General features: G+C 38.0%; 1 protein-coding gene across 4 annotated transcripts in view; it reads left to right on the top strand.

The window, feature by feature from the left end:
- The first annotated feature begins 7,954 nt into the window (after positions 1–7,954).
- Positions 7,955–23,627, top strand: part of GTPBP10 (GTP binding protein 10) — a 28,977-nt gene continuing 13,304 nt past the window's right edge. Inside the window, exons 1-5 of one of the 4 annotated variants that reach the window (XM_045864763.3) lie at positions 7,989–8,123; positions 8,504–8,634; positions 11,973–12,166; positions 20,410–20,501; positions 21,255–21,399. In XM_045864763.3, the coding sequence (XP_045720719.2) occupies positions 12,027–12,166; positions 20,410–20,501; positions 21,255–21,399 (377 nt within the window). In that variant the 5' untranslated portion in view covers positions 7,989–8,123; positions 8,504–8,634; positions 11,973–12,026. Of the gene's footprint in view, positions 8,124–8,503; positions 8,635–11,972; positions 12,167–20,409; positions 20,502–21,254; positions 21,400–23,627 lie in introns of all 4 variants that reach the window. The other 3 variants (XM_045864762.3, XM_045864761.3, XM_045864764.3) reach the window with 3 other exon arrangements.

Below are 23,627 nucleotides of genomic sequence, written 5' to 3'. Positions count from 1 at the left end.
CCACAAAAGCATCCATAAAAGAGTTAGCCCTAAATATCTGCCAATCCCAGGAACTCAAATCTAGCCCACCAAAGTCAAGTTCAAATAAAAATATTCTTATCATCTTTTTCTTCCTGCTTCTCATGCTCCAAATCTAGAATGGCCTGAAGCCAAGGTTAGCAAAATAGTACCTAAAATCAGCACAACCTGAAAGAAGGGGTGAAAGATGTAACTTTTAGTTAAATGCAGAATTTAGATTATTATACAAGAACCAACACTCTTAATTTCTGAATCCAGACTGTTTGGGGCCTTAAAATGTTTTTAAGGTATGTTTACTACCTAAGAGTGAGCAGAAAACCTTGGGGTGTGGGGGGGTGCCTGGGTGGCTCAGGTGGTTAAGCCTTCAACTCTTGGTTTCAGCTCAGGTCATGATCTCAGGGTTTTGGTATCAAGCCCTGCATAGGGTTCCTTGCTCCGTGGGAGTCTGCTTCCCCTTCTCTCTCTCCCTATGCACCTCCCCTGACTTGTGCTCTCTCTCTAAAACAAATGAATCTTTAAAAAAAAAAGAAAGAAAGAAAGAAAAGAAAAGCTTGGAACTCTAATTCAATAGTGGGGGAAAATTTCCACCATTGGAAAGATTTAAAGAGATAATGGGAAGCAAAAAAAAAAAAAAATGTGTTTTATTAGGTCTTACGCTTAGGGCTTGTTCAATGTAAAAGTAATTTTAAAAAAAAATCACTCACACATAAGCCTTATACCAATTCCACCCTATAAGGCTCCTGCATAAACAACTTATTCTTTACTTGCCCAAGATAGAGACTCATCCTTCCCATTGTTCAATTACTGCCACCTCTTTTTGACTCATGAGAAACTTTCTTAGCATTCAGGGGAGCCAATGTATAATTGCTAAACTTTGGGTTTTTTTCCACTTAGTTTTGTTAGACACTGGGGTTTGAGCCTAATTTTTTTTACTAACATTATATAAAAGAATTACATAAAATCAGTTCCATATTACCTTTTGGTAGCTTCATTTTCTTTTTCCTCTCCTATCTGTTAGCATTCAGTTTGGTCAACAAAAATGGGAGAATATCCCGTAACTGTTATTGCCTCACTAATAGACATTTCCAGATCAAATAAAATATGTACTGAGAAAAGGGCCTAATGAGTATAATTTTAATGAAATACTAACAACAGTAATAAAGCTCTAGTAGGTTGAAGAGTCAAAGGGAGATAGGGAAACTGATACCAGAAATGAATACCAAGGGGCGCCTGGGTGGCTCAGTCGTTAAGCGTCTGCCTTCGGCTCAGGTCATGATCCCAGGGTCCTGGGATCGAGCCCCACATCGGGCTCCCTGCTCAGCGGGAAGCCTGCTTCTCCCTCTCCCACTCCCCCTGCTTGTGTTCCCTCTCTCTATGTCTCTCTCTGACAAATAAATAAATAAAATCTTAAAAAAAAAAAAAAAAGAAATGAATACCAAAATTTCTGGGAGCTCTACATAACTAAATGAGAAATTTAGGGGCACCTGGGTGGCTCAGTTGTTGGGCATCTGCCTTCGGCTCAGGTCATGATCCAGTCCCACATCGGGCTTCCTGCTCCACAGGGAGCCTGCTTCTCTCTCTCCCACTCCCCCTGCTTGTGTTCCTGTTCTCGCTCTGTCTCTCTCTGTCAAATGAATAAATAAAAATCTTTTAAAAAATAAATAAATAAATGAGAAACTTAGTGCTGTTGGAAGAGTTAGATTGAATGAATAAATGAATTTAAAATCCAACCAGAATTATTACAAACCCAATTTTTTAAATTATCTCTTTGAAGTGTATCAGGTCCTTAGGAAAGATTAAAAAAACTATATATTTTTTATGTTCTATACAATTCTTGAGCAAAATAAGTTCTTAATTTCACTTCTGTTCACACAACCATATCCTCTAGTGAGTTATGTGTTCTTCACCTTCTCAGAGTATAATCTCTGCCATGTGTCCTATGCAGGCTACGTAATGGGTGCAATGTCCACAAATGCTTTTCCATGCTAAAGCTGTAGCTTACTGTGTATGGAGTGATAATCTAACACACATGCGTAGTGTGACAGCGCTCCAGCTGGTCTTAAGGGCTAACTTGCTTCAAGTTAACATGCTCCTTGCCTGCTCACTTAAGCAGAACTCATTTGCCTTCTTTGAGATTTGCAGACCACTGACCTTGGGGTATAAGGGACCCAAACTCCCAGGCCACAGAGGCCAGCAAGTCGGCTTGAAGCTGCCTTGGCTTTCTGATTAGCCCAGCAATCTTCTAGCAAAATGTTTTTTCTTTTTAAGGTCACACAAATGACTTTACTGACCTCTGCACATCTATAGAGCTTACCCTCCTTTGCAGAAAGAACAGAGTACTCCTGCAAAACCACCCCCTGGTACCAAGGAACCAGAACTTCTTGCACAATTTCTGATTACCGAGATAACTCTGTAGCTGGCATCATCGAGTCTGCATGTGATCAAGAAGTGTCACAGACCACTGTACTCCTTTAACCAATTAAAACCATTTAAAAATCTCTGGGCCAGGCAGAAACCTCGGAGTTGGCCTTTGGACAAGAGTCCACCTTCTCCCCCGGTAGCTGGCTTCCTGAATAAAGTTCATATTCCTTTCCAATCAAAACTCATCTCTTGGGCGCCTGGGTGGCTCAGTTGGTTGGGCGACTGCCTTTGGCTCAGGTCATGATCCTGGAGTCCCGGGATCGAGTCCCGCATCGGGCTTCCTGCTCAGCGGGGAGTCTGCTTCTCCCTCTGACCCTCCTCCCTCTCATGCTCTCTGTCTCTCATTCTCTCTCTCTCAAATAAATAAATAAAATCTTAAAAACAAAAAAACAAAAAAAAACTCATCTCTTGAGTAGTGGCCTTTTGAGCGACAGGCAGCCAAACTTGGGTTTTCGGTAACAATAGGACAATGACTTACATGTTCTTACAATACCACCTTCTAGGAGAGAATATTCTAGATGATTAATTTATGATGAGGTAGTAATAAAGACTTAAAATAATACATGAATATGTTAATATAAACATTCATTTCCTTATCTGGAATTATTATTCAAATTATCTAAGAATTCTATTTTACTGCGGGTGGAGATTGCTTTATGGAGTATCAGTAACAAGCAACAAAGAAAATGGGTTAGGTAAATGAGAATCCTGAATACATTACTGAATTTCCTGCTGTATGAGCACTCTTGTTTTGGACGGGCAGGAAGCAGCATTATCAAAGGTCCTTCTGATAATTCCACTGCCATTCTTATAGCTGTAGATGATTAAAGGAAAATATTAAAAAGAGAGCAGTCAATGACTCATAGTATAGTAGAAGCCCCTTAAAATACTTTTGTCTCTCTAGTACAAGTAGTTGACAATGGGGGTCTTAAAAACATGATTCAACCAATTCTTAGGATTTCTATAAATATTTCTAAGAAAATAACCTTTTGATGACATTCTTCAAATTAAAAACAGGGTGCATGAAAAGCAAAGCAAAACCATGCTCATTAGGAATAAGTTTCTCCACTCACTATGAGTTCAGGTATCAGAAATAATAGAATTTATTTCTTGCTTTCATTAACACAGCTACTCTGCTTAATTATTCTTGCTTAGTTATTCCAGTAACTATGGCAGTGTCTTAGCCCATATCTGAGCATGTAGGATAAATTAGGAACTCAGTAATTGTTATATGAGTGAAGGAATGAACAAACCATAAATCCCTGGGAAGAAAGGCAATAGATCTACTGTTTTTCTTCACATAGGTTTTGTTTCAGGGCAATAATTATATGACCTGAGGTCCTCACTTTGACAATGTGACATTTTAATCTAGAGAGATAAAGTTTAGCAGGTATATGGCTCTAATTTGTTCAATCTATTTACCTTTATTACCTAGGAGAACTTACTTGATTTAATCACTGAGTGTAAGACCCCAATTAATAATCATTTTCAGAGTAACAATATTTTTAACTGCAAGAAACTAAAAGAATTTATGTTAATTTTGGAGATTATAAGGCTAACAAGGGAAAATAACTCCATGCCCCACTTCATATATCGTAGGAGTTAGCAATCTAGCCACTGTCTTTCTTAAGAATAAATTAATTACAAATATTCAGGGAGTATATATTGAGTCTGAGGCTGAGCCAGATGGACCCTGTTAGGAAATATTAAAAAGTATAAGATGTAGACATCTAAATAGTTGGAGATTACAATGTAGCCAGCTTATTTTTTAAAAAATCATTTCAAGATTGAGATGGCAATGAGACATAAGAATGAAACTTCCAAGAAAGCAACTTTATAAATGTTCCCACCTGGAACATGGCTATGATGGCTAGAAATACAGCAGTCATTCTGAGACCATAAGGAGATCTTGAATACACTGATATGATCAAATGCATAAGTTTAAGAGGGAAAAAAACACATCTGGAGATCATATGGATAAAGGGCTACAGTGAAGAAGACCTTTGGGTTACATTATTTTCTCTGTATATGAAAACTAGTGAAGCCTGATAACAATGCGTTATAGAATCAACAAAATAATTAAGATTAGAATGAATCTTAGAGAAGCAATGTAAGCTGCCACCTTCTGTTATACTGAGGACACCAAGAAACCTTCCTCTTTCCACATATTCCCCCACTAGAGGATCTCCCACACTAAAGCTTGAAATTCTTTTAGTAGAAGTTAGGGCCTTTTGTTCATTTCACAAATAGAGATAAAAACTAAAAGTAAATGCCCCAAGGAATTAATGCACCAAGTTAAAATCATGTCAGCTTGTAAAATACAGGTATCATATTCATGCCTGAGATCCAGTTTTGATGGGCACTGTGAGAGGAAAGCAGAAGGGTACTTAGTACCTATAACAAAAAGTAATTATAGTGTGCAGATGCAGAAAAGGAAGCTTAAGAACACTAAAAACAAACTATTATTTCAACATTTTGTCGTTGGGGTGGTTCTAGATGAGGAAATGCAGAGAGAAAACATTTTGTTAGTAAATACTAGTCAATCCAATCTAATGATTACTTCTTGCTAACCTATAATATTCATTAAAAAACCACAGATACAAAAAAAAAAGAACCGTAGATGCTGAGAAGTATCAGAAAGTTAATCTCATAGCAAATTTTGGCATAAACTACCTCCTGAGTAACTATATGAATAGAGAGAAATGAGATAATATAAAACAATAAAAATGTTTTTTATAGTACTATAGTATAATATAGCACTATACTTTCACTTATGTGTTGTAGATGAAATTTCCTGCAAATCTGAGTACAGTTATTACCTCATAAAAAGAAACAGGCTTATTTATTTATTTGGGAAATTAGTTTTTGGTGTAGAGGAGAAGGGGCGGGCAATGCAAGGAAGTTAGTGAATATCCAAGGGAGTGGTGGAAAATTGATGACAGTTTCACATTACAGACTCTTTAACTTAGTTACTTTGACTTCTCTTGGACAGCAGAACCAAAAGCATGATAGACAAAAGGTAGGAATCTAATTAATAGAAGGTCAGAAGACAAAAGACCAATTTAGATAATCTACAAAGCAGATAATCAATTTAGACAATTTTCATTTTAGTCTGCTGACAAAATTATATAGTACAAAATCATAAAATGTTAGATTTGTTAATTATATCTTTGTTCATTTTATACTTAAAATAATAACTACACTAAAATATTTATCAGAATAAATCTAATGTGGTATCCAAGATTATATTCTGGAACAGAAAAAGGTTGTAGTTGAAAAAGTAATGAGATCAAATAAACTCTGTAGTTTATAGTATTGTACCAACAAATTCCCTAGTTTTGACAAATAGTTGTATGTTAACATTAGGGCAAGCTGGGAACTCTTTGGGCTATCTTTGTAACTTCTCTGTAAATTTAAATTTCTTCAAAAATAAAATGTTTATTACAATTTTTGTATTAGAATAACTCTAGTTTATATTAAACTTTTTTTTTAAGATTTTATTTATTTGTGAGAGAGAATGAGAGAGAGAGAGAGCACATGAGAGGGGGGAGGGTCAGAGGGAGAAGCAGACTCCCCGCCGAGCAGGGAGCCCGATGTGGGACTCGATCCAGGGACTCCAGGATCATGACCTGAGCCGAAGGCAGTCGCTTAACCGACTGAGCCACCCAGGCGCCCCTATATTAAACATTTTTTGAAATCAAATTGTGAGGTATGCCAGTGGCTCATTTGGGACTACCATGCCTATTATGCAAAATTCTCTAGTGCCACTGAGTTTAATGGTTTGCCTATAATCTCCAGAGCAACCATGGGGACGAGAGTGGTGTTTTCTCAGTGGCAGAGATAGTGATATTTCTATCCAACTATGATCTCTGCATCAGGTCTGGATAATACCTTAGGTCATTTCACTTCGTGTTCATTTTAGCTGCACATGTTAAAGGTGACAGTTTCCAGTTTCCTGTTTCTTTTACTATCTGATAACCAGAGCTATAATACATATCTCAGGCTCCGGGCGCCTGGGTGGCTCAGTCGTTAAGCGTCTGCCTTCGGCTCAGGTCATGATCCCAGGGTCCTGGGATCGAGCCCCGCATCGGGCTCCCTGCTCAGCGGGAAGCCTGCTTCTCCCTCTCCCACTCCCCCTGCTTGTGTTCCCTCTCTTGCTGTCTCTCTCTGTCAAATAAATAAATAAAATCTTTTAAAAAATAAATAAATAAATAAATAAATAAATAAATAAATAAATAAATAAAATAAATATCTCAGGCTCCGACTGTGTTTTGTTCAAGGAAAATATACTTTATCCTTTGTTTATAGTACATAATGTTCTTCTGTATTTTAGGATGTTTTAGTATCATTTTCTCATTTATTTTTCATTTGCTGTTATCATTTTCCCATGTATGTATTATGGGAAAGAAAATAATTTTGACCTGTGTTCACTAATAAGAAAAAAAACTTAGAAAATAAATAAGTAGATTGGGCTTAACACTATGACAGAAGAGAAAGACCTAGTAAAGATAGTAATCTAAATGGCAGCAAATATTAGCAAGATTAAACTAAGCATCTACATACTCACAGCCTAACGTCCTGACTAATCACAGGTTAAACGACAACCACAACTCTATTGACTGGTGGGGGAGTGAGGTTCAGTAGCAACAAAGGAATCAAGACAGAAAGGGATATTTTTCACATTTTGTATTTCCAAATAATCACTTTCATAAAAGAGGGGTAAAAATACGAATAGAATTCTAGAAATGAAGTCTGAGTGGTTAAGAAAGATTCCAGTAAGACTGGCAGTGTGGTGCGGGTCCGCCTAACTTGGCTGTGGACTTTTTTTTTTAATTGCACGAGGCCTTGAGGGGAAAGGAGGTGGGCGGAGCTGACTTCAGGGCGGCCCCTCTGCTGCAGGTCCTGCTCAGGCTGAGGAGAAGTTATGCTTTTTAATTCTCACAAAGGCGCGCTTTAAATGTGAGGTGGAGAAAGAGCCTTGCTTGTCTACCCACCTCCAAGAAGCTAAAGTCTCACTGTTTAAGACAAATTTCCTTCCCCCCTAAACACAATGAAATTGTTACAGCCCTAGGTCCTGACATTTGTGTCCCCAGTTTTAGATGCATTGTCTCCGAGCATTTACTAAAGATTACTCGTCAATGAACGAACAGCTTTTCGGGTTCTTTTTTCGCAATTGAATTTGTGACTTCTACGCGTTTGGCTTTATTGTCTGTTGGCGGTTTTTTTTTTTTGTTTGGTTTGGTTTTTTCCACTCCGCTGCCCGGAGTGAAGACTGTGGTACCTTTGGTCACCTCGATTAGCATAAAAATTCGCGCAAGGCAGTTCAGTGTCCAGTGCCATCCCATACAAAATGTTAATTCCTCAGGTATCCACTCTGCACCTGATTATCCCGTGCCTCAGCGCGCCTCAACATTTTCTCGGTGTTTTTCGCTGCTTTATCCCTACACAGGTTAGTTCTCCCACCTACCAGTAAGGCACACCGCTCAGCGCCTGCGCGTGTCCGCGGGAGTTCGCCATACAGCGCATGCGCCGTCCCTGCAGCTGCGTGCGATGGAAAAAAAAGTGCCGACCGCCGGTGGTGACGTAAAAATTCCGCGCGTTACCTCGATGCGCACACCTTCCGCGGGAGTGAGCCCTGGCAAATCGCAGTGATGGTGCGTTGCAGTTGCGTGTGGTTCAGAAAGGTCCGTGACTGGTGTTTCTCATCCTGTTCCCCAGAGCTTGGTGCCTGTAGCCCCACTTGAGAACTCTGGTTCTCCTTTCCTTCCTCCTTCCCTCCCCTTTTTCTTTCTGGGGGCCTCTTTCCTGCTTGGTTCTCCTATAGTTGTCTCAGCTTTTCCGGGAGTCAGGCTTGGCCCGTGAGGGGTGAGAAGAGTATATCTACCTGGCACGGTTTAGGACGGTTGTTTGGGGGCATAGGGTTTTCGGTTCTTCAGGGGAGTTGTGTGCATGTGGGATGGGGAGATGGGGAAACCTGCTTGCCTTTTAGACTTGCAATATGGTATACATAGCGTGTAGGTTGACGTTTTCTTTTGGCTCAAATAGTCTGTTTTTCTTCTTTTAGGTAATAATACCCATAGCCTGTTCCTATATATGTTTTCCTGGAGTGCACTCTTTTTAAGAGCTTTCTAAAAACTACTTTTCATCAGGAAACGAAAATAATGTAATTGGCTTGCCTTCTTGCAAGAAATTTAGGTCAGTTTTTATGCAGTGCTCATTTTAGACATCGTTTCTGTAAAAATTTACAGTTGCTTCAAAATTAAAGAAAAAATCTTAAAGAGTCTTACTAGTAATGTTTTGAAGCTTGCTGGCATCATTAAAAATGACAAGAGTCAGGGCGCCTGCGTGGCTCATTTGGTTAAGCGACTGCCTTCGGCTCGGGTCATGATCCTGGAGTCCCGGGATCGAGTCCCGCATCGGGCTCCCTGCTCGGCGGGGAGTCTGCTTCTCCCTCTGACCCTCACCCCTCTCATGTGCTCTCTCTCATTCTCTCTCAAATAAATAAATAAAATCTTAAAAAAAAAAAAAAAAGACTGGCTCTTTTGAGGGGCGCCTGGGTGGCTCAGTTGGTTAAGCGACTGCCTTCGGCTCGGGTCATGATCCTGGAGTCCCGGGATCGAGTCCCGCATCGGGCTCCCTGCTCAGCAGGGGGTCTGCTTCTCCCTCTGCCCTCTTCCCTCTCGTGCTCTCTGTCTCTCATTCTCTCTCTCAAATAAATAAATAAAATCTTTAAAAAAAAAAATGACAAGAGTCAGAGACTCATTTTAAGTTTGGTTTCTAAACCTCTGAATATGATGAATCTAGAGTAGTAAGAAATGTGTCACACAGTGAACGAACTTTAAAAACAGAAACTTTCTTTTACTGGAGAGAGAGGCATGGTTAGTAATATTTCTGAATTAAATTATACTTTTTTTTTTTTGAGTTTGGGAATTTTTGGTTTTTTCAGTAAGCTCTACACCCAATGTGCAGCTTGAGCTCAGGACCCTGAGATCAGGAGTTGCAGGCTCTACTGACTGAGCCAGCCAGGCATCCCAAATTAAATCATACTTCATCCAGTCCTCAATTTTCCAGAAAATAGGTAGTCAGTAGAAAAGAGACTTGTGAAAGGTTGTATTTGGGTATATGAGGTAACTAATTCTTCAGCTAAAAAGAAATTGCTTCTTCTTTTTTTGTGTGTGTGTGTTTCAGTTCTGAAAGGCTGCTTGTGTAGCCTTACTGCCATGAACAGTCACCTCCACTAAATGTTGTTTACAAGGGGAATCTATTCACTTATATGTGACGCATTTCTGATCTAGCCTGGCAGAATCAAATTATAAGTTCTTCACCTCCAAGAAAAATACTCTGGCTAGCCCTCAAGTTCATCTTTTATGTATTCCTTCCACCCTGTTCCCTTACAACATTCTGTGTCATGGGTGTATTTGCATACTCAAAACCTGAACTTTGAATCTTTTTTGTGCTCCCATCCATTGCAATCTGAGCTCTAGACTGCATCAGGATCACCAAGGAAGCTTTTGCTAAATGTCCTGGTTAGAACTATCCTTATCCCCTTCTCCAGAGTATAGTGGAATGGTCAGTGGACTATACATATTTTGGAAAAAGCTCCCAGATGTTTTTGATACTTAACCTATGCTAAGTGACTAAAGACCATGAATTTAAGAAATTACTCTGTAAGGAATTTTGATAGTTTGAGAGGCTAGTACATAGGATCTTTACCTGCAGAAGTTTAGTGAGGAAAACAAGTAAATACTAAATGCAGTGTAAGATTTCAAAATGCATAATAATAAAGATATGATCTAATTGCTGAGAGAGCCCAGCAAAGTCAGTGCTAAGTGTTGACTAGAGGAATAAAGAAAGACATCAGAAAATGTGAGATTTGGGTGGGCTTATGATAGAAAAGAACAAATGACAGTGGAGGAAAAGTATGAGCAGAGTGGCATGGAAATGTGATAGTAGATTATGTAGTACAGAGCAAAGAGAGGAAGGAGAGGTAGAGGTTGGACAAGTGAAAATGAAACTGGAAGAGTAAGTTAATTTTTTTTAAGGTTTTTTAAAAATTTTATTTATTTGACAGAGAGGGAGACAGCTAGAGAGGGAACACAAGCAGGGGGAGTGGGAGAGGGAGAAGCAGGCTTCCCGCCGAGCAGGGAGCCCAATGCGGGGCTCAATCCCAGGACCCTGAGATCTTGACCTGAGCCAAAGACAGATGCTTAACAACTGAGCCACCCAGGCGCCCCAGTTAAGAACTTTTACTGCTGAGAATTTTAGACTTTATTTTATAAACAGCCATAACAAAAAAACATGAATGGTTTTTGAGTAGGGAGAAATATAAGTAGAGATCAGATTTGTTTTCAGAAAAATATCTCAGGCAGCAGGACAAAGGCTGAGTCAAAGGAATGATTAGACATTGCAAGAGCATTTTAGGAGCCAATGTAATGGTCAAAATACTAAGGCACTTGTACCAGAAAGGAGAAATAGGTAATAGAGCTTTGAGAAAAGAAGCAGGTATAGTCAGAGATTCCCCAATGTAGACTCAATGACTAGATAAACTGCGGTTCCATTATTTGAGAGAATATTGGGGGAACAGAATTTACCTGAGGAAAAGTTTGATTTTGCCATGTTATTATGTATCTAAGGTGACTATTATCCTTTCAACTAGTATCTAAGAAAAAGTTGCATATTTGAGAGGTTTCAAATATAAATTAAATGCAGATCTTGCTCTTGGTTGCTTTAGACTATTAAGCTTACCTCCTGATGGAGATGTCCAACAGACTAGACATAGATAATATCTTACCTAGGTGATAGTTAACTGGTATAGTCTGATATCATCTGGAAGAGAAAGTCTTGATTGAAAAGTAGGACAGGGGCATCTGGGTGGCTCAGTTGGTTAAGTGTCCAACTCTTGATTTCACCTCAGCTCACGATCTCAGGGTCATGAGATCAAGCCCTGCATTGGGCTCCCCGCTGAGCGTGGAGTCTGCTTGAGATTCTCTCTCTCCCTCTCCCTCTGCCCCTCCCCTGTGCTTGCACGCACATGCACTCTCTAAATAAAGTAAGTAAATAAATAAAATCTTAAAAAAAAAAAGTGGGACGGGGTCAGAAACCTTGAGACAGAAAGTGGGACAACAATTGACAATTGAAAAAGATCTTTTTTTTTTTTTAAGATTTTATTTATTTGACAGAGACACAGTGAGAGAGGGAGCACAAGCAGGGGGAGTGGGAGAGGGAGAAGCAGGCTTCCCGCTGAGCAGGGAGTCCGATGCGAGGCTCGATCCCAGGACTCTGAAATCATGACCTGAGCCGAAGGCAGACGCTTAACGACTGAGCCACCCAGGCGCCCCGAAAAAAAGATCTTAAGAGAGTTAATCAAATGGGAAAGGGAGGTCAGACCAGAGGTGAACTAAGAAAAGACTATGGATTTGACATTCAGAAAGCCTATATTGATTTTTTTCGGAGCTTTAGTGGTAACAGAGGATTAGGTGTTCTAACTTGGTAAGCATGTTTGGTATACAAATGATCTCTTTCTCTTTTTTAAGTATGGAAACTTCATTGATAACCTAAGACTCTTCACCAGAGGAGGAAGTGGTGGAATGGGTTACCCTCGCTTAGGTGGAGAAGGTGGAAAAGGTGGTGACGTCTGGGTTGTAGCCCATAACAAAATGACTTTGAAACAACTTAAAGACAAATATCCTCAGAAACGGTTTGTGGCTGGAGAAGGAGCAAATAGTCGGTAAGTATTTACTGAATGACTTTGATTTTAGAAAATTAATCCCTCCCAGAGGAAAAAAAAAGTTAGAAGATCAAAATTGAACTGGTAATTTGAAGGAAAGTATAGTCTATATTTGTAAATGAGCAAAAGTCTACAATAATTGTCTCGACTCTAGTAAAGATAAAAGGTAGATACTAAGGAATGTTTTGGAGTTTTAAAACATTTTTATCCTTTTCTTCTCTCAGTGTCTGTTTATATTCTTTTGCACTTCAGAAAAATGGTCTGAATCTCCACTGTTTTCTTCTAAAATTAAATTTTTAGCAATCTTTAGGAAACCTTTTTCAAATCTCAGCTGTTCTACCCACCCTACCATCACCGATAGTTCTACCAGGATCTTAAGATTCAGAGCCTGTTTCACTCATAAGTCCCTTGTGTATTTTCCTTTGGCTTGTTTGGTCTTCTCTCTGTGACATCAAAACCTTCCGTTTATTTTTTGTAAATTTTTGTTATTTTTTATGGAACATATTATGCCGCCCTCAAAATAGGAAAAGAACTTTTTCTTTCGTTACAAAGATATTGAAGAAAAATCTTACTCAGTTATCTATTTTGGAAGTGGTGCTTGAACCAAGTCTTGAAAGGGGAATAGAACTTTGCCAGATAATCAAGGCAGGAAAAGGTGTGTTGGCAAGTGTACAACATTTATAAAGGCAGTGCATTAGGAGGGAACAAACTGTTTGGTGAAATAATACTTATTTCTAGCATAACTGTGGTACAAATGGGGTGGCTCATTTTAAAATAAAGACATTATAGTCCAGATCATGAAGAGCCTGATATGCTGTGTTACAGAGTTTGAAGATTATCTTAGAGTGATGGGGAGTCATTGAAGGATTTTAAATAGGCAAGTGACATTAATAAATTAATGTCTTAGAAAAATCACCCTAGGGTTAATTGGTTAATGAATTAGAGGTGTTGATTGAGACTAGAGACAAGAGATCAATTTGGAGAATACTGCAATATTTCAGAAATGATGAAGTTCACAGTGTCTGGCCTATACCCATCATTCTAGTTTCATCTCCCTCTATGTTCTGTGTGTTCTGCATTCCAGCCATGTTGGCTTTCTTTTAGTATCTTATACTGGTATTTGTCTTCTATCACTGGGCTTTTGTTTGTGTTATCTTTTCTGTAATGCTTTTTCCTCCCCTTCATCCAGCTGCCTCCTATGACTCCTTTGGATTTAAGCTCAAGTTTTTCCTGATCTCCTTGTTTAGGTCAGGATTCCAATATGAACTCACATGTCTAAGTTCTAATTCATAAGACTTGTCAGTTATAATTTTCCATTTTCTCATGTATTTGATCAATGTCTGCTCTCTTGCCAGACTACCATTGAGGTCCATGAGGACAGGGAACATAACAGTTTAGATCATCATTTCTTCCCAGATATCTAGTACAGTGATTGGTACATAGTAGATACTCAGTTAACATTAGTTCAGTGATGAATTAGATTGACAGAAATGGGTGGATTGGAACTATATTAAAGAAGTAAAATAAATAAGACTTCGTGATTGATGGAGTATTGAAAGAGAATGATAAATCAAGGATGACTTCCTGGTTTTGACTTGAGGAGTGGGTAGATGATAGTATCATTCTTTGAGAAGGACTGCAGTAGAAAGTGGCATCTGAGATGTAGAAAAAGGGAGTTGTGAAAGGCCCTTGGAGATGTCAGTAAGCACTTGAAATACAGGTCTGTGATTCAGGAATATGGTCAGGTCTAGAGATAAATTTATTGATCATAAGCATGGACTTGAGTAAGTGCATTACAGAAGAGAAAAGGATCGAGGATCAAATTCTGTTATTCACCAACATTTAAGGAAAAGAAACAGAAGGTGTGATCTAAAATAGAGAGTCAGGAGAGACTTAATGTCATGGGAGCTAGGGAAGAATTTAAAGGAGGAGGTAACAGTCTTATTTATCTTGTGGAGTTCAGGTTGATTAAGCCAAGAAGTTGAATAAACTTACTGAATGCCAGAATTTGAATGAACTATTTTATAGTTTTATGAATTATGCCATCTTATGTCTCTATTTGGGTCCTACAAGAAGCAGGTACCAAAGTAGGATTTGATGAATAAGAGATTTATGGGGAAAACATCTATAAAGGCAAATTGGGGAGGGACCTGAAGGAAGTTGGGAAAGTTATCGGACCACTGTGCAAGTCTAAGCCTTATGAAGGAGAGAGGGAAGGGCAAAGTTTTAGTCCATTGTACAGTTCTGAGAAAGTTTAGGCAAAGCTGATGGTGACTCCTTAAGCAGAAGTTGCCAATCAGAGGAATCCTTGTCTCCTACAAAGGGGCTGCCTTAGTAACCCTGCCGTTCCAGGTAATTGGCTGGAAGTAGACTGTGGGAAGCATCATCTCTTTAAGATTTCAGAGCATACCAGCTGGGGCCATAGGTCTTTGATGTTCCCTGCAGTCACATCTAAGATGCATTTTTATGGCCCGCTATGGCATGCAATGTTCAATGTTATTTTTATAATCAATTGTTCAATGTTGTTTTTTATCAATATTCAGAAATCTACAAGAGTTTTGCAAGTTACCTTATATGACGTTTTGTTTCTGGCAATAGGACCAAAGGATGAGATTCTTGGATGATGAAATTGAGCTATCATTTATTTTCATTTTGCAGTGGTAACAGAGTGTCTATTTTGTTCAATTCAGCACACACTTTTTGAGGGTCAAGTGTAAACAAGATACCAAAACAATATATTACATGTAGTAGACTCAAAGATGAACTCATACAATGGGGTATGGTATATCATGCTGTGATTTTAAGGTATTGCTATGTAAATTGCAGTGCAAAAGCATTGTATAAGTTAGTTAAAATCATAAATGATTGATTTGAAAGTTGGTATTTTAACTTTTTGAAATATGTATTTGGAGTTTAATATTTAATACAAGGGAGTTTTTTTATATACTGGTATCTACACATTGCCTCATTTATCTCCCCTTTTACCTCAAGAATGTGCTTTCCAACCAGGCTGTGTCCTTACTCCAAACAACCGAGCTTTCTCAGTACAGTCTCACCCCTCGCACCTACTCCCACCTCTCCTCATTTTCTGTTTTTCAAACGAAGCTCACTTCCTTCCATCTACAGAGATTGTTCCCTATTGAGTATAAATCTCAACTCCCTTCTCTTCTTTTCCTTGAAAGATTTGTTTATGTGCTTTAGTTTTTGGGATATGAAGAAGTTAATCATGGGAAAAAGAGCTCAACTATTAGACTCCCTTTTAAGTACTCTCAAGTAGTGTTTTTAGACTGTGTCTTTCAATTCTTTAATATGGTAGTTTCAAACCATTTTTAGTGCCACCCATACTGAGAAACATTTTATACTTTTACCCAAACATTTGTATTATCTCTGTTTTCTGTTCTGTGGCATATTGTACATTGTTGTTTTCCTTTATTTTGGGAAAATATACATAACATGAAATTTACCATTTTAATGTGTACAGTTCTGTGGCATTGTACTACATTCATATTGCTGTACAGCAATCACCTATCTCGTTTTAAGTGCTGACTATAATTGCATTTTGAAAAACATTGCCTTAGGGTTGTAAAATCAATTTATTAGATTTCATATAAAAAGTAGAATAGGAAACATTAGTACGTATCACATAGTAAGTACGGTTTCACAAAACTTTAAAGTCATATATATATATATATATGATTTGTGTGTGTACATGTATATGTATGTATATATGTATATATACATATATATGAATGACTGTATCATTTCTTACTGAGTTGCAGTTGAAAATTGAAAACTCCTGCTCTGAAGAAGCCATGCCTTCAACATGTAAATACCTTTAAAGTGTTTAAGATCTGTATAAAAGTGTCTGTTTCTTTTTTTTTTTTTTTTTTAAGATTTTATTTATTTATTTGACAGAGAGAGACACAGCGAGAGAGGGAATACAAGCAGGGGGAGCTGGAGAGGGAGAAGCAGGCTTCCCGCCGAGCAGGGAGCCTGATGCGGGGCTCGATCCCAGGACCCTGGGATCACGACCTGAGCCGAAGGCAGACGCTTAATGACTGAGCCACCCAGGTGCCCCTAAAAGTGTCTGTTTCTTCAACTATAAAGTAGGGATAATAATAGTACCTATTTCTCTTTGAAAAAATTAATAAAATTGACAAACCCCTAGCCAGACTTAAGAAAAAGAAAAGAGAAAGGACCCAAATAAATAAAATCACAAATGAGAGAGGAGAAATAACAACCAACACCACAGAAATACAAATAATTCTAAGAGAATATTATGAAAAACTATATGCCAACAAATTGGACAACCTGGAAGAAATGGATAAATTCGTAGAAACATAAACTATCAAAACTGAAACAGGAAGAAACAGAAACTTTGAATAGATTGATAACCAGCAGAGAAATTGAATCAGTAATGAAAAAACTTCCAACTGGGCGCCTGGGTGGCTCAGTTGGTTAAGCGACTGCCTTCGGCTCAGGTCATGATCCTTGAGTCCCGGGATCGAGTCCCGCATCGGGCTCCCTGCTCGGCGGGGAGTCTGCTTCTCCCTCCGACCCTCCCCCCTCTCATGTGCTCTCTCTTATTCTCTCTCTCTCAAATAAATAAATAAAGTCTTTTAAAAAAAATAATAAATAAATGAAAGAATAAGAACCATATGATCCTTTCAAAAGATGCAGAAAAAGCAATTTGATGAAGTACAACATCCATTTATGATAAAAACCCTCAACAAAGTAGGTATAGAGGGAATATACCTCAACATCACAAAGGCCAGATACAAAAAACCCACAGCCAATACTGTCCTTAATGGGGAAAATCTGAGAACTTTTCCTCTACAATCAGGAACAAAACAGGGATGTCCACTCTCACCACTGTTAGTGAATATAGTACTGGAAGTCCTAGCCACAGCAGTCAGACAACAAAAAAATAAAAAGCATCCGAATCAGCAAGGAAGAAGTCAAACTTTACTATTTGCAGATGACCTGATACTCTGTGTAGAAAACCTGTAAGATTTTCTCTAAGATTGCTAAGACTCTACCAAAAAACTGCCAGAACTGATACAGGAATTCAGTAAAGTCGCATGATACAAAATCAATGTACAGAAATCTGCATTTCTGTATACCAGTAATGAAACAGCAGAAAGAGAAATCAAGGAATCAGTCCCATTTACAGTTGCACCAAAAACCATAAGATAGTTACAAATCAACCTAACGAAAGAGGTAAAAAGTCTGTATTCTGAAAACTATAAAATACTGATGAAAGAAATTGAAGATGACACAGAGAAATGGAAAAACATTCCATGCTTATGGATTGGAAGAACAATGTTAAAATGTCTATATTATGCAAAGCAATCTACATATTTAATGCAATCCCTATCAACATACTAACAGTATTTTTCATAGAGCTAGAACAAATAATCCTAAAATTTGTTTGGAACCACAAAGACCCCAAATAGCCAAAGCAGTCTTAAAAAAAGAAAAGCAAAGCTGGAGGCATCACAATTCTGGACTTCAAGTTTATTACAAAGTTGTAGTGATCAGTATGGTCCTGGCACAAAAACAGACACATAGCTCAGTGGAACAGAATAGAAAATCCAGAAATGAACCTACAACTATAGATCAGTTCATCTTGGAAAAAGCAGGAAAGCGTATCCAGTGAAAAGAAAGTTTCTTCAACAAATTATGTAAGGAAAGCGGGACAGCAGCATGAAAAAAGAATGAAACTGGACCACTTTCTTACACCATACACAACAATAAATTCAAAATGGATTAGAGATCTAAATGTGAGGCAGGAAACCATTAAAATCCTAGAGAAGAACACAGGCAGTAACCTCTTTGACATTGGCCAAGGCAACTTCTTACTAGATTGTCTCCTAAGGCAAGGGAAACAAAAGCAAAAATAAACTATTGGGACTTCATAAAAATAAAAAGCACAGTGAAGCACACAACCCACAAAACTAAAAGGCAACTTATGGAGTGAGAAGATATTTGCAAATGACATATCTGATAAAGTGTTAGTATCCAAAAAATATGAAGAACTTATAAAAACTAAACATCCAAAAAAATAACGCAGTTAAAAAATGGGCAGAACACGTGTCTTTTCCAAAGAAGACATACAGATGACCAACAGATATATGAAAAGATGCTCAATATCACTCATCATCAGGGAAATACTAATAACAACCACAATGAGATATCGCCTCATACTAGTCAGAATGGCTAAAATTAACAACACAGGAAACAACTGGTGTTGGCGAGGATGTAGAGAAAGGGGAGCCCTCTTACACTATTGGTAGGAATGCACACTGATGCAGCCACTCTGGAAAACAATATGGAGGTTCCTCAGAAAATTAAAAATAGCACCCTATAATCCAGTGATCACACTACTGGGTATTTACCCCCAAAATACAAAAATACTAATTTGAAGGGATACATGCACCCTGATGTTTATAGTAGCATTATCAACAATATCCAAATTACAGAAAGAGCCCAAATGTCCATTAACTGATGAATGGATAAAGAAGGTACGGTATACATATATAATGGAATATTATTCAGCCATAAAAAAGAATAAGATCTTGCCATTTGCAAGGATGTGGATGGAGCTAGAGAGTATTATGCTAAGTGAAATACATCAGAGAAAGACAAATATATGGTTTTACTCATGTGTGGAATTTAAGAAATAAAACAAATGAGCATAGGGGAAAAGAGAGAGGCACACCAAGAAATAGACTAGAGAGCAAACTGACAGTTACTAGAGGGGAGGTGGGCGGGGGGATGGGTAAAATAGGTGATGAGGATTAAGGAGTGCACTTGTGATGAGCACCGGGCATTATATGTAGGTGTTGAATCTGAACACCTGAAACTAATATACTGTATGTTAATTAACTGGAATTTTAAAACTTTAAAAACATAGGGATGCCTGGGTGGCTCAGTGGTTAAGCATCTGCCTTCGGCTCAGGTCATGGTCCCAGGGTCCTGGGATCGAGCCCTACATCGGGCTCCCTGCTCCGCAGAAAGCCTTCTTCTCCCTCTCCACTCCCCCTGCTTGTGTTTCTTCTCACTGTGTCTCTGTCAAATAAAATCTTTACAAAAAAATAATAAAAAAATAAAATAAAAACTTTTAAAAAAATAACAGTACCTATTTCATAGGATTGTCCCGAATCTTAAGCTAATATAAATAAAGCTTTTAATAGTGCCTGGTACATATTATTGGCTGAATAAGTGGTAGATGATTATATAATAGCCTTAATGTGGTTATCATTGTGTAATTGTATAATCTTTTTGTTTGTATATTTTTCTTCATTTTATCTCTACATAAAGGTTATTCAAGCTCATTGTAAAAATATCAGATAAAATTAAAAAATTTGAAAAAAAAGTCAAATCACCTGTAATTCTTCCACCCATATATAACCACTATTAATCTTTTCTTGACTTTCCTAAGTCTTTTCTATATGTTTATGCAAAATGACTTGTAGCAGTTAGCTTGTAATTATGTGGATGTATATAAAATTTGGGGGTACAAAAATGAGAGCACAATATTTTCCAGCCTTTTCTTTTCTCTTAACATTTTTTTTCCATGCCAGAGAATTGTTCAGAATGGCTGCATACTAAAATACTATTGGAAATAACTTTTTTGGCATTCATTTATTTAAGTAATTATAGACTTTTTTCACTGTTATAGTCACAATGTAATATATATCCTGTGTATATAGTGTTTTACATGATTGTTCAGTTATTTTTTTTAGGATAAATTTCCAGAAGTAGAATTGCTAAAGTTTGTACCAATTAATTCTATCATGAGCAATGTGAGAGTAGCTAGATGAGTCTCTTATAACTAAAGTACTCTTATTTGAGGTCAATTTGTTAAAATGTTTGTTACTTAATGGATTTTCCATTTTTTTTCTAGCTTCTTTGTGTTATAGCAATGATCTCTCTATTTTAGGCATATAATATTTTAGTTCATTATGAGTTAAAATGGCTTGGCAGTTAGCTTGGTAACTTAAATCATTACCTATTATTATTATTACTTGTTTTTATTTTATTTTTATTGTTTTTATATGGTAGTCTAGAATGCAAATAAATAGCGATAATTTTCTCTTCCTCTGATATTTGGCCATTTAACATCTGCATTAACAAGACAAGCTGGTTGCTAGTCTTTGTAAACCATTATATTTGCTTGAGTATAGTCCATTCAATATAGTGGGTTTTCCCTATTTTAATTTAGCTTTATTTTTTTGTAGAGTTAGTGCACTGAAAGGGTCTAAAGGAAAAGACTGTGAAATTCCTGTACCCGTGGGTATTTCAGTAACTGATGAAAATGGTAAAATTATAGGTAAGTGTATTGTAGATTCTTTTTTTTTTTAAGATTTTATTTATTTATTTGACAGAGACAATGAAAGAGGGAACACAAGCAGGAGGAGTGGGAGAGGGAGAAGCAGGCTTCCCGCAGAGCAGGGACCTGGATGTGGGGCTCGATCCCAGGACCCTGGGACCATCACCTGAGCCGAAGGCAGACACTTAATGACTGAGCCACCCAGGCGCCCCTGTATTGTAGATTCTAAGGTTGTGAAAAGTTTACATATTTTCTAAAATTGTTTGGGAGCTGTGGGGAATAGCTCCTCTTTAAATTTTTTAAAAACTATTTTAACTGCTAATTTATAAGAGATTTTGAAAACTTTATATAAAGTTGTTCAAGGGGAAAAAGAAGTTGTTTAAGGGGCACTTGGGTGGCTCAGTTGGTTGTGCGTCTGACTCTTGACTTCAGCTCAGGGTCCTGGGATCAAGCCCTGTGTGAGGCTCCTCACTCAGCGGGGAGTCTGCTTGAGATTCTCCCTCTCTCTCTGGCCCTCCCCCTCCCCCCAGTGTGCAGGTGCTCACTCAGGCGCTCTCTCTCTCTCAAATAATAAATAAATCTTTTTTAAAAACGTTCAAAATTAACTGCTAGATTTAAGATTATTGTAAAGATATAGTTCTTGAGATTTATAAATTGGAATTTTTTGGCATCTATTTCTGAACGAAAAATGTCGTTAATGATTAACCTCACTTAGTAATCTTTGTTCTAAGTATCTTTTTCTGTCTTTTTAAGGAGAGCTCAATAAAGAGAAAGACAGAATTTTGGTAGCTGAAGGAGGTCTTGGCGGTAAATTACTCACTAATTTCTTACCACTGAAAGGCCAGAAACGAGTCATTCACCTTGATCTAAAACTTATAGCTGATATAGGCCTAGTGGGGTAAGTATCATTTGTATTTTTATTTTTATAATTTCAGAGAGATAGTTCATGAGTAGGAGATAAATATAAATGGTAATTTGGGACCAGTGTTATTTATGGAATTTGTGTTTTTTGTATACTTTGAGGATGTTGCTAAATATAATTATTTTAATATTGCAAACATAGAGTTTCACAATTAATATTTATTTGTAAAAAGAAAGGAAGATCATAGCAATTGAGTAGGCTAGTGGGAATGGTAGGGAATGAATCAAGAAAGAAAAATCAATCAAATGCAGTAGTATAAGAAGGTGAAAGAAAGTTACCAGATACTAAGGAATAAAATTAAAATTCCAAACCACATTTTATGAAGTGTATAGGAGGAAATAAAAAGAGAAAAAATGATTTAGATATTCTTATAAGTCTTAATAGAGGTATCACTAAATTGTTGATCCGGTGGCTAATGGCTGATACAGACAGTCTCAACTATCAGACTTAGACACTATTGAGCACCAAGTTGGATCTCGATATGATGTTTTCCTGTCCTTCATGCTTTACTTAGGCTCTGTCCATTCTCAGTGCTGCAGACCCCCCAGTGTTGTCCTCTTTCACAGGCTTCCATTGTTTCCTCAGACAATGTTGTTTAGCTGTAGGGTTTGCAGTACTGGCAACTGACTGAGGGGGACAGTTAGCAAGATAGAAAGTAGGTAAAGCGGGGCGCCTGGGTGGCTCAGTTGGTTAAGCGACTGCCTTCGGCTCAGGTCATGATCCTGGAGTCCCGGGATCGAGTCCCGCATCAGGCTCTCTGCTCAGCAAGGAGTCTGCTTCTCCCTCTGACGCTCCTCCTTCTCATGCTCTCTGTCTCTCATTCTCTCTCTCAAATAAATAAATAAACTCTTTCAAAAAAAAAAAAAAAAGAAAGTAGGTAAAGGAAGGGAAGACTTCAACTTTGCATTTCTTCTCTCCCTCTCTGCCTGGCCCCCCTTCAGCATTACACAGTAGTCACATGAAACACCTAAGAAAAAGGTAGGGAACACTGCCTTATAGCTGGCTCTACTTCAAACTTCCAGTTCCATTCCTCGCCTTACATAGCTTCTAACTCTCTTTATCTACCATTCCAGCCACCTCACTGCTTCTTTACTAGAGTCATCAGTCTGAATCCCTCACCTCTTGCCATGCCTGTCTAGCTACTAGGTCTTAACATCAGTGGCTTAGAATTCATAAAGGCCCCATTCCTGCTGACGTAACAGGGAAAGATGTGATCCTGGGGCTCAAGCTTGTCATTTGCATTTAGTCTTTTCCATAAAACAGTATTATCAGGCATAGTTTCTGTAATAATGTATATTTTTCACAATGTGGGCTTAGTAGGATTTTGTGGACAAGACTGGGAATCTAGCCATTCACAGTCTCATTTGTTACAAAAATGTGTTTCAAGTTCCATAGAGACACCTCTGCAGACTAAGAAGAGCCTCACAAGGCTGAGTAGTAAACATCGGGTGAGGATGGGGGACTCAAGTGAGAGACTTTTTGGGTTAGAATCTCATATCCTCTGGAGACCACCTGGAAAATACTGGATACATTTTGGAACGTCTCTAAGCCTTTGTTTTCTCATTTTTAATAGTGGCTGGAGATGTTGTTGTGAGTAAGATAACACATTTACAGCACAACACATGCCTTGGATTTATGAATGCTTAATGAATGAGTGGTAGCTGCTGTCCTCATCATCATTACATTGCAACTTATTGGAGAGTACATATAATGAAATACTAAGCTTTTTAGAAGTGGATTTGATATTACAGTCAATAATTAAAGCATCACTTTTTTTTTAAAAGCATCAAGTTTTTTTGTTTTTTTTTTTAATTTTTTTTTTTAAGATTTTTTTTTATTTATTTATTTGAGACAGAGAGAATGACAGACAGAGAACATGAGAGGGAGGAGGGTCAGAGGGAGAAGCAGACTCCCTGCCGAGCAGGGAGCCCGATGCGGGACTCGATCCCGGGACTCCAGGATCATGACCTGAGCCGAAGGCAGTCGCTTAACCGACTGAGCCACCCAGGCGCCCAAAGCATCAAGTTTCTTAAGTACAATGCTTAACGTATGTATTTTAGTGCTTTTAAATTAGGCAACCGTTCTTAAAAAGTTACTACTGTGCATACCAGCATAAACAGATACCTGTTTGCTGGTTTCAGGAATGAACTGAAATTTAGAAGAAAGGTGGGAAGAAAGAAAGGTATTTGTACTGCTGTTGTCAG

The sequence above is a fragment of the Mirounga angustirostris genome, unplaced genomic scaffold (assembly GCF_029215605.1).
Source record: "Mirounga angustirostris isolate CCGP_5_RB_7025 unplaced genomic scaffold, mMirAng1.0.hap1 SCAF_12, whole genome shotgun sequence".
Lineage (NCBI taxonomy): Eukaryota > Metazoa > Chordata > Mammalia > Carnivora > Phocidae > Mirounga > Mirounga angustirostris.
The sequence above is the reverse complement of the archived record's forward strand: the minus strand, read 5'-3'. Positions and strand labels throughout refer to the sequence as shown.